General features: G+C 38.6%; 1 protein-coding gene across 6 annotated transcripts in view; it reads right to left on the reverse strand.

Annotated features, from left to right (window-relative positions):
* Positions 1-12,194, reverse strand: part of rasgrp3 (RAS guanyl releasing protein 3 (calcium and DAG-regulated)) — a 28,783-nt gene that overhangs the window by 13,543 nt on the left and 3,046 nt on the right. For 4 of the 6 annotated variants that reach the window (XR_535491.3, XM_008428993.3, XM_081616475.1 and 1 more), the window contains exons 2-7: positions 5,826-5,977; positions 5,599-5,701; positions 5,260-5,322; positions 4,840-4,971; positions 2,989-3,136; positions 1,720-1,893 (exon numbers count right to left, since the gene is read on the reverse strand). Coding sequence is in view for 5 of the 6 variants with exons in the window: in XM_008428993.3 (XP_008427215.1) it covers positions 1,720-1,893; positions 2,989-3,136; positions 4,840-4,971; positions 5,260-5,322; positions 5,599-5,701; positions 5,826-5,895 (690 nt within the window). In the remaining variant the exon portion in view is untranslated. Of the gene's footprint in view, positions 1-1,719; positions 1,894-2,988; positions 3,137-4,839; positions 4,972-5,259; positions 5,323-5,598; positions 5,702-5,825; positions 5,978-6,084; positions 6,182-9,870; positions 9,983-12,194 lie in introns of those variants that run through there. The other 2 variants (XM_017309191.2, XM_008428992.2) reach the window with 2 other exon arrangements.

Consider the following 12,194-nt stretch of genomic DNA (forward strand, 5'->3'; position numbering starts at 1 on the left):
TTTTGTCTCCTGTCCTAACATAGCATGAACTTCATTAGTCACATTTATTTAGAAAGAAATCTAACTGAAAGGGGATGTAAAGAAGGTGCGGGCGGGGTGGAGGACATGCAACCAAGGAGCCATGTAGCAGAGTTGTAGTCAAGACCACCGAACCCAAGACCAAGACCAGCGCCCTGCGCTAAATGACACAATAACATTAAGTTTACCTATCAAAATTGGTTTTCAGATTGATCTGAAAGATCCACATTCCCATAAAAAACACCTAGATATTAAATACTTAGAGCTGAAATATATTTAACCAGTATCAATTAAAACTCACTTCATTCTGTTTTGCTTTCATCGCTGTGCTACAATCCGCAGAGGTCTCCTGCTATTCCTAGAAAAATAACGCCCTGGGCGGTTGCCCATATTGCATATGTCAGAAACCACAACTGAAACATTGCAATTAACGGTAAATAACGTTCAACTATGAACACTGTCCAACGGCGCAACAAGTAACTAAGCAGAATGAGCACCGTGACTGTTTTCATCCTCCCTCCCACTGCGATGTTTGCCACCATGACAGGAGACGAAATCAATCAATGAGCAATGAGCATACTCTGTGTTCATACGTTCAACTTTTACTTATTCAGCGATTAAATGAATGTCTATATATATATATATATACATATATATATATATATATAAACGGCTCTCAGTGAGGCTTCAGTCCTTAGGATCCGTCCAGAAGAATCAGATCGTTCCTGAATGTCATATCACTATATTGCAGACTTTGGTCACAGCGTTGTTCCATATATGCGACACCTCAGTCAACACCTCCACACAATAATTCAGCGCATGAGTGACAACCTTTTTTCATCAGATGCAACATGTGTCTCAGTACAGCTAGCTTTGCTAGCACAGATCTTACCTTTCTTTAAGCTTTCCTTCCAAGTGACGCTAAAAGTTGGACGAAGTCCCCCGTCTGTGAAAGCGAAGCGCTGCTGATTTTACATGTCGCCATATCAATTTATGCAGCGCTTTTATATTATAGACAAACATCTCCTCCCGCTCAGAGGAAAGCACTGCGCATGTCTGGAGCTCCGAGTGCGAGTAAAGGTGGAGCCGATGGGTGACAACAGACACTAAGTCACGTTATTGCTCGGATTTTACGGCGCCACCTTAAATCCCTGAACTTCACATTTTAACGGAAGAAAAGAGCAACGCGACTTGGATGTAACGAGTAACGCGACACTTTTGTAGAAATGTAGTGAAGTAGAAAGTACAGATACTTACTGTAAAATGTAGTGAAGTAAAAGTAGAAAGTCCCCATTATTAAATCTACTTCAGTAAAGTACAGATACACGAAAACTGTACTTAAGTACAGTAACGAAGTACTTGTACTTCGTTTCTTCCCACCACTGCCATTGGGCTCTTTTCAAGACAAAAAGAATGAATGAAATGATGAAAAATGCCAAGATGACCAGTTTCTTACTTATATAAAATGTGCTAAATAATATAATCACGTTATCAGAAATCATTGCCATATGATGCAGTAGCTTGTTGCTACTTGAAACATGTTTTTATTCTTGCATTCTAGCATCTCTGGATATAATCTTAATCTGTTTATGTTCCAAGGTTTTGAATAAACAGAGAGAAAATCTGCAGCTATTCTTTCTTGTTTTTGAAACATGTGTTAAATACAGTTTGTATATGTGAGTAGCCTATTTTAGGAGTTACCTGAGCCACGTGGATGTATTTGGCGATGACCTCTGCTCGGGTCTGAGGTGTGAGTTTGCTGAGCACCATCAGCTGGACCCACTGTGAGATGCCATTGAAGAGAGCGATGGAGCGCTCCAGAGTCGGATTTTCCACAAGACAACCATGGATCACGTAGCTCTGATAGTCAGTGAACTGAGGACAAAGGAGAACTATTACCAAGATTCATTTATATGCCATGCAATGTAACTTAACTCTGTGTGGATTTTAATATTCAGTTAAATGAAAGATAAACTAACTGCTTACTGTAAAATTACAGGAAAATTTAAAAGAAACAGGATTCTGCTGAAAATGTAGGGACCAAAAAAATGTACGGGTCAAAAAAAAGGTCATTTATTTTCTTGAAATCTAGGCAACATTTATTTGATGAAGCAACAATTATTAACTAGACATGAAAAATAAAGTGAGAGGATTTGATTGTCATTTTTTAATTACAATTCTATATTTGGAAAAAGTTTTATATGTGATCTGGAATGTTCCAACTTCCTGTTCAGGAGTGTAAGTACAGTACTGTACACTTAAAAGTGGATTACTCTCTAAAGCAGCAGTCTTCTCTCATCACTATTACATTTCAACTGAAAACATTCCAGTGTTATTCTAGATTGTCTCAGTTTTCTCACTTTGAATTCACTAAATCCAGATATTTCCATTATTGTGGACATCATTTGTAATCAATCAAGCTGAGGGAAAATGATGAGTTTCCCCTGAGAACATCCAGCCTTTGCAACAGGTGAGCAACTTCCCATGATGTTGAACATGTTGACTAAAGTCCTCTTCATACAACACAGTACATATCTGCACTACAGTTGGTTTCTACTGCCACAGATGATAACGTTTTGCCAAATGCAGAATCATTCTATGAATTATGATATGAGTTCTGATGAGGCTAATCTGTCAGACTAAAATTAAATTAAATAAAAATTTCTTGAAAATAACATAAAATACATTTATCATTAAGCCCACATCAAAAATATTTTCAAATGTTTTTTTTATTGGTCTCATTTAACATTCTAATCATAAATGTCATGTTTTTATTAGCTGTTATCTGAAAACCAATCATCAGAAAATAAAGGCTTGAAAACTTCAGTCTGTGTGGAATGTGTTTCACTGAGTGAACCGAGTTACTGAGATAACTGTTCAATGATTTATTCAGTATGACTGTATAAAGAGATCTCTGTGCGTCAACCATCAGTTTAAGAGGATTCAGGTAAGGCTGACAGGTTGACCCACCGATATCCTCCGGATAGACTTGAACTCCAGGAAGGTGAGATGCTCTGCCAGCTCCACAGGCTGCAAGTGGTCAAACAGCAGTGATGCTTTCCCTTTCTTGGCTTGTTTCTTCCTTTGGGTCAACTTCCGCATCCAATCATATGACGGTCTGTAAGGAGATCAGGTCAATAAGCTGGCAGACTGAACTCAGTCAAATCAGCAGGAAGGTTCTGTTTAGGGATATTTAAGACAATGTTTACAGCCAGAAAGAAGTAAGGAACAAACAAAACAAATAATTTTATTTACAGAAATCTTCAGTGTTATTAATGCGTTGTGGTATTTTTTCTGTACATCTGAATTTACTGTTACTGGTGTTGAGCAGCTCGTATCTTGAATATCGAAGCAGTCTAAATGTGCTTTGTGTTATTTGGACAAAAATCAAGGCTGATGAACAAACATGTGATTAGATTGATGACTGTTGTTACAGCCAACACAGTTTTAACCAATCATGTAAACTAAACATATAAAAGCTGAATAAATAGTTGTCCAATTACTTTCTAATAATGTAAATAAAACTCAGTATTCTTTTATGCCAGCCATGTTGGGTTTTTTTTTTTAAAGAGAATTATTCATTTAACCTCCTAATAGAGTCAGTTCTGGGTCCAAAATCAATTATATTTGCTAATATTTGTCCTGATTTTCTGCATTTAAACATACATAGAAAGTATATAAATTCATGAATAGAGATTCTAAGGTGCAATGTGTGCCAATGGCTTAACAGGACAGAAAACATAAAAACTGTAACCGTTTTTCTCCAGCTTTCACTCCGTTTTATGTGCAGAACTGAACTTAAGGATGTGCACAGCTTTAAGCTTTAGACGTCAGATTCAAACTTCAGTGGGCTTTCTATGTGTTGTTTTTCTACTTTGTACTTGGAAATTCCAAACTACTCAGTAGGAATTTCATTCCAGTAAAATAGTAAGATCGCAAATATAAATGTAACAGAAGGAAATGTGATTGTTTTAACTCTTATTCTTGGCAAGACATCTTATTGTTGAAAAGTCTGTTCATACCTCATAAATACATTAATACACATTTCTAAAGACAACTCATAAGAGGGTTAGTTAACCTTTTTGTTACCAGGCAAAAAAACAGTTTCTTATTGATGTTAGCCTGAAAGTACTAAAATACACTAGTTTTAGCACCAGATGTTGAGAATATGGGTCACATCAGTGAAAACTGAATCCTCCCATGCAATGCAAGACAGTTTTTTGATAGAGGTGGTGTGATGGTGTAGGATGGAGTTTTCCTTTCTATGAAAACAAGGTTTACTGTCAAGATGGAGATGAAATTCTGAAACCAGCGTCAATCTCACATTTGCTCTCTTTAAGACTGAACTCTATCCCACAAAATGTCAATTTTTGCCTCGACAGAGTGGAGTTTGACTGAAAGTTGTAAAGAGAAAAGAAGATTAGAGATCCTGCGAACAGTCCAGGCTTTAGCCCCACTGAACACTTGAGACATTGTGCTATTCATGCAAGAATGACGAACATAACTATATTGGGTAACTCGCAACAAATCCTGGGTGAAGAATCAGATGCCTTTCCTCGGCAGCGTGTGGTCAATCCGATAAGAATCATAATCAAAACAATTCTCCTAATGAAACCACCCAGTCCAAGAAAAGAGACTAGAGAAGCTTTAGTAACAGAATGAGCTGCTGTTCATAGTCATACTTTCTCATCCAAAATATGCATCGGAAATAATCAAGCATTTCAACTGTAATGAGATCTATTGTCAGGAAGCAACAATTCTACAGTGGTGTGTGTGCAGGTGTGTGCGAGTGCGTGTGCGTGTGTGTGTTTGGTGTCTTACATGGCTGAGATGTCGATGAGTTTAAAATGCTCTTCACAACCAAGCTGAGCGGCCACCTCCCTGAACTCCTCTGTGATCTGGATCAGTCCCAAATCCAGGTTGAATTCTGCAGGGAAGGTCACTGTCCAGAACCTACATGTGCACATTCACATTACCGGGTGTTAAGGTGCAGAAAGGCCCCGGAACTGCCCTCATCCAATGAGCTGTTCTTCTAAAACCCTGGAGGTCTCTGACTTTATTTAAAGTTACAACATTAATCAGTAAGAAATATTGCAAAAACACAAAACATTGAGAGAGACTTTAAGTCTTAAAAATACAAAGTGTGGAAACATAATTAGGTGGAGTAAAACTTATGTAATTAAAGACAATTTTGAATTGGACATTGTTTCCTTGGAGTCTGAAATGTGTTTATTTCTTTACCTCATGAAATAGCAAATCTTCAGCCTGGTCATCCTGCAGCTGTCTTCTTTGCCGTCACGGTACGTAGATTTTGGTTAAGGATTTTATGACAAAAATAGATAAACTAAAAGGAAACTGGTTGCAGGTTCACAGATTGGTCTTTGGTACAAAAATGTAATCTTACTAAACTCAACTACATATAACATGTAAAGGTGCATTGACGCCCACCAGTGCGTTGGTCCTAAAAGCAAACTCTTTCTGGGCAGTTGTATGGAAAAACCTCCTTTATAAAGATAACTTGTGATAATATTTGAAGAAAAATAAAATGTTTAAGGACTTTTGTCCTGCCAGATGGGATATATCATTAGTAGTTTTCCTGCCAGCTCAGAGGATGTAGCATACCAGCGATGCATTAGTAGCAGGGTGCGAGGGAGCAGGTTGGCATGGAGATCACCGTTATCATCTGTGAAGAGAAAGAAGTCCCAGAATAGCATAAGATGTAAACTACCATGAAATAATGACATCGCTAACAGCCCATCACAAAACGTCAGTTCTTCACATCAACTAAGATGTTGTGCGTCTCTCACCAAATGCATGAATGCATTCAACTAGCAGTGCATCGAGAGAAGCCGCCTTGCCCAGAGTGGAGGATCCCATAGTTCCACAGTGGTGGGAATGCAGAGTTCAGCTCGCTCTGCCTTTCAGGGCTTTCCTGGCAACAGCAGATAGACGGCAAACCCTAGAAGTTGAGGAGAAAACAAGGATCACTGTGTCAACAGAAAGCCTCTTTGGAAGCACAACTGAAAATGTCTACAAAACTTAGTGGTAAATGACAGAATAATCTACCAGAAATATATTCAACTGCTACTTCTAATTCAGTGGTGCCCAAAGTCGGTCCTGGAGGGCCGGTTTCCTGCATGTTTTAATTCCTCCCTGGTGGTAGTAACAATCTCCTCAGCTTGTCAATGTTTTTATTAGGCCATCTAACGAGCCATCATTTGATCCAGGAGTGTTAAACCAGGGAGAAAACTAAACCATACAGGGTGCCGACCGACTTTGGGCACCATTGTTCTAGACAACATGCTGACCCCTTTCCTCACCCTGCTGTCTTTACACCCTGTTATTTATCTGAATGTGTTGATGCAGATAAACACATCCAGACAGCATGTGTTCTGTATGTTTTTCCAGTGTTGTGGAAAGTACACAGCTGACCCGGCCTCTGTGTTTGCTACTGTCTCTCTACTGCTGCTAATGCCTAGCCAGGCTCTGCTGAATGTTTCCTCCTTTTAAAAGGGAGTTTGTCTCAGAACAGGCTTTTACTTTAGAATCCACTGACTCTGACCTAATGTTATAATGACTTATAATGGATGGACTCAGCTGCATGATTTTAAATCTGAATGAAGTTCACTTCTCAACTGAAATTTTGTGGCCCCAGACAGTATTCTAAGAGCACTGCAAACCGTTTCTTTGATTTATTTAACACAAAACGCAGAAGAGAGCAGGTATAAAATTGGACGATCTAGCCTTTAGATATATTGTCTGGCCACCTAGCAACCATGAGCCTACTTAGGTTCAATTGGTCAGTCTATTTGTGTGAAAATGTGATTGGATAACTAGAATACTTTTGTGCAAATTTTTTTTTATTACGACGGTTTGATTCCCTCTTGTTTTGTCAGTAGTTCAGCTGTTGCTGGTGTCTTTGGATTTTCAGATTTCTGTGGTTTGTTTTGAGAATTTTCCACAAAATGTACATATTTAGAACCACCTGAAGTGAATGCAAAAACGTTTTCGCAAAATTCACAAAGATTTTTTTTATTTTTATTTTGCTATCTCCATCAATCTTTTCCAAAGCAAGGCTTCCAAAATATGCATTAAAAATGTTGATTGCAGCTGCTGCTGTCTAGACAAACACACAATCTAACTTAAAATTAAGATAGCAGTTATTCAAACACTTGGAGGCACTCAAAGGTATTGAACTTTAATCCACCAAACAGTCCAGTGATCCTTTAATATACTAAATAACACGATGATGTGACAGAACAGTGACATGACTAAACATCGCCGGTTGCACATATCACAGCACACATCCTTCCCTCGTGTTCAAACCCCGATACGACAAAACACATCACAAGTGAGATTCATTGTTCAAACTCTGACTAAAATCCTGTTGTTTTAAACCATGTTCCAGCAGATGGTGCTTCACATGCAGCGCTCAATAAACAAAGTGCACTGGGAAACCAGAGAGCTTTGTCACTCAATTTGTGAAAATAACCAGATAAAGTGATGGCAAGAAAAGCTCAGAAGGTCCTTAATGTAATAACTGCACAATCTGATAAGCTTAACCACCATTTTTATCTTCAAATGAATGTTTTGAATGAATTAATCAATCCAATTTCAAATCTCAAAGCTGTGCACTTAAAAACATCCACATTTTTTATTGTTTAAGGATGAGGCAGCCTTGATAAAAACACCTGTCCTGATTTCTGTTATGTTTGTCTATAAAATTTATAGAGACAAACACACACACACACGCACGCACGCACGCACGCACGCACGCACGCACGCACGCACACCCCCCCACACACACACACACATATGCAAGTAATTTAAATATGACTGAATATATGCAAATAAATAAATAAAATAAGCATACACATGCAAATATGTTAATTGTTAATTTATAAATATGTTATCTAGAATTTACAAGTATGTCAATCTATGTTAACATGTAGATTAATATGTTAATCTATAATTAGTCTAAACTATTCAACAGTTTCTCCCTCTCATGTAGGGAGGATGAGAATCTGTCCCGACACAGTAGAGGCAACCAGACCCACCTCACTAGACCTTAAGGTGGCGACACAACTTGGCCTAAGCTGTAGGGAAACACACAAAAAGAGACTAAAAAAACCTGAAACATCTGAAGCAGGATCTGAGAAGTGCAAATATCCATTAGTTGATTATCTACTGTTTGCATCTTGAAGATTAAACAATATTGTTACCTTTCATATTTCATTGGGTATTTTGTTGACATAGCCATTGAGTCATTTCTAATATTGATTTATTGTCTATATATCAGTGAAACCCATTGTGTCTATATGTTATAAAGTCTTTTAGCTTCTTTTATTAGGCATTCACTTATTTTTTATGTCTCTTCAGACGTACCAGACATGCTTTGATGTTACTGTTTTATTCATCTCCAAAAAATAGAGTTGCACCAAAACCATTAACATCACCATTCTTAACCAGGCCTTGGTGGATTCACTGCTCCCTACTGGACAGAATATGTACATCGAATTAAAAGGCACAACCTTTTATTTTTCACGGTCTGAAATTAAATCAGACCAAAGTTCTCTAGTTAAAAATCAGCTAAAATTATGTAGAATATACCGGAGATTTATTTGTTATTATCTTTCTGAATGGACCAGAACTCCAACTCACTATGGTGACAGTTTTGTGAAAGGAAACCCTTTTTGACCCTTTTTGATTTTGACCCAAATCATACAGCTGGAAAGCAACACTACCAGTTCAAAAGTTTACTGTATGTAGATTTTTTGACTTTGAAGATATGACCAAATAAACTTTCTAACAATCTCTCACTCAATATCCTGGCATTTAGCAAATATAAATCACTTTGGCAAATGGAGCTGACCTAAAACAAGAAATAATTCAACTTTAGATAGTGAGAAAAAAGATGTATGTCTTATTTCATATTTTATGTGAACTTTTGGTTTCAAAATGGCAATAAAATGGACCTATATGCCCCCTGCAGTGACATGAGATCACATAGGTTGTGTACTGGAGCTACACGTTGGCCATGATTCATCCTTGTATTCTTTGGGATCTATTTGGATTTGCAAAAACATGTTTAGTGAATGTTCCTTTTTATAAATGATCATTAAAGTAGGGCTCTCCAATCTGTGCTTGAACTGGATGTGAGGAAAGCAATCCAGACACACAAACTGTCCATTCGGACTAACACCGACCTCGTACTGGATAAGGATTTTCAAAAGCATTGGAAGTGTCTTTCTTCAGTAAAATGTTAACTTGAGTTAAAAATGAACCCAGCCTGAAATATATATATTGTTGAAATATATATATTGTCTAATGCAGCGATTAGAATAAATGAACAGTTCTGTGTGGTGGAACACAGTGTGACACAGACAACACAGAGATTATTTTAACAGCATTCTCTTTCATTTCCTCTGTTGTGAACGTCACACACTCAGCGCAACTTTTCCAACATTCATGCGTTTCATATTGTGTGTTGCTTCTGACTCCTGCCTCTGATTTCGTGGCTCGGCAGCATGATGTGGCGACAACTTGGTCTGTTTCTGCCCTGGCAGAGGGTCGCCATGTGTCTCCCTCTGGTTCCTCTGGTTCAGCTGCATCACTTAATGCCCAGTGGCAAGCATGAAATGAGCATCTACTATTACTAGTTCTGAGGTTCACACAAATAAACTCACATCCACTGTTCTGCTCTATAAACATGATGTTTTGTTGCTTGCACCCCACTGTAAAGCTACACGCAGAAGCTTAAAGTCAAATCATCTTAAAACTTCCACTAAACTCTGTTGAGGCTTAAAGAACACATCAGCGATCATCATTTAAAGCTTCAGAGTCAAGTCTTACCTGTTAAACCGTCACGTTTATGCAAACGTCCAGGCTAAGGATCAGTCCTGTTAATGATACATCCAGCTCTGCTGCATGCTGCAGGCTGCTGCTGGCTGACGAGCACAAAGAGCCTCCCATGGTGGAGCTACTCCACTCTATGACCTCCTCCGCCACCTCCTCCTTCTCTTGTTGGTAAACACAGCAGCCTGGAGCAGCAGCAGTTTTCCATGTGATCATGTGCGCGCACGCACACACACACACGCACACACGCACACACACGCGCACACACACACACACATACAAAGAGAGCCACGGAAAGAGAGCAAAGTTGTGTTTCTTATAATATCAGACACTTTATCTAATTGGGCTGGACCTAGTTTGAGATTTAAGAAGACGGGATAGATCTAAACATGTACTGTTGTTTCCTCTGTGGAAACAGTGTCTGAGTTTTATCACTTTTTACTTCGAGATGCAACCTTTAGCACCGGATCATAAGTTGTGTCTTAGGATTATCTCAAGGAGACATTTTGCTGTAGATGACAGTTGCCTCACTGGCCTACTGTTTCCATTACATGACCCTCCCAGCAGTGCTCCTAGCCTGTTGGGTGCCCTGGGCGAACCACCTTTCTATCATTAAAAACTGCTTATAGATCACGTTATGACTCTTGACTAAATTATATAGTCACTAATATAAATGAGTGTCAGTCTTACAAAATCATTTTCTAGTTGGATACATTATCTGGTAGTACTTTTACTTGAAGATATTTGCAAATATGCTCATAGTCGATTTTGTTGCGGGCGATGCAACGAGCGGAAAAAAAAACTGAACCGTCAACAAAAAAATGTTCCCAGATGGAACCCAGCAAGATTCTTTGGCCAGTGGCTTTCAACAGTGTGAAAGATCATCTTTGGTAATAAAAAGTACATGCAAGCTGCTTTATTGTTGTGCAAGTATCAGCTGGAAGACAAGAAAATGGAAATTATTAAATGCAGAGGCTGAAGATATTTTGGCCTCTGGCCTAAACATGTGAACCAGAGTGAAGAGTCAGAACGCATGAATAATTCAGAGAGTTTTTAACCATTTGGACGTCACAGATTGTTATTTAAGAAGTCAGTGAAGACCAATGTCCTCACCAGGCAAAAGTGTTTTTGTCTAATGAAAGGTGTATTTCTCAGAGAGTACAACCACACCTGTTAACATCGATGTGCTAATGGCCTGAAGGCAAAGTGTCTGAGATTGTTGTTGACCAAGATCTTCTGAAAAATCTTTTTTTTTTAACCCAGATTTACAAACAAGTAAATGATAATGCTAATTGTGTTTTCATGCATGCTGTTCCATGAGCCTGAGCAGTGAGGGACCTGAGACCTGGTGCTACTGAGTACAATCAGGCATAGCAAGATTCAATCGCTTTCACACTTCTACAGTGGAGTGAAACTAAAAGTATTTCAATGCTTTAAATTTGAAAAAAAATAAAATAAAAAATTCATGACCAATACAGCTTGCACAGTGAAAACGGCCATATTTCTGTCTTTTAATACAAAACATCGCATGAAGCGATTAATTGTGGGTAAATTCACTTTGCTGATGTCAGCAAGAATGCGGGTTGAACTGAAGTGTGAATCAGGGGCGAGGCGAAAGACCATTCCAGAGAATTAGGACACACTTTTCACTCGAACCCTTCGGTGTGATCGCGCATTTGAAGGACCAGGGTGGCAGAGCGAGTATTGGGACAGGGCCATAGCGTAAACTTTGCGCCAACTTGTGTTAAATTGTATTGATGCTGAAGGTAAACAGCAAGATACCCCCATCTTAACCCTGGCTATGTGCACACTGAGAAGGCTCAATAAATAATCAAACTGACTTTAAAGAAGTTAGGTTCAAGAAAACAGATGGAACTGAGCTAAAAAGTTGTTATCTGTTTCCATCATGAAGCACTTTCTTTACGTATCTGTTTAATTTGTCTCAGTTTGTTCATGATTACGTAGATTGAGCCTCTACAGGTTGGGAAATCAGGAAATGGGGACATAAGTGGAGGAGGGGTTGAGTTGATTAGGGGCAGAAAAGGATTGAGGTACAACTGAGACATCAGCGTGTCTCACATTTACAGGTAAAAACAAGTTGAACTCTGCTGACCCATTCTCTGGGATCAAACTCAATAAAACAGACACAGGATAAAAAGTGACCAGCAAGCCAGATTTTGATAGACTCATATCATTAATTTATGCAAAACGTGTAGCAGTGTGACGCATATTCACAATAACAACATGTACAGTGTGTACTCTTCCTCTATCAGGCCTTTCATGCAACCACTTGACATTCTGCAGAGTGAGGACACATTGTT

Source organism: Poecilia reticulata, chromosome 15 (genome assembly GCF_904066995.2).
Source record: "Poecilia reticulata chromosome 15, P_reticulata-male-v2, whole genome shotgun sequence".
NCBI classification, from domain to species: Eukaryota; Metazoa; Chordata; class Actinopteri; order Cyprinodontiformes; family Poeciliidae; genus Poecilia; species Poecilia reticulata.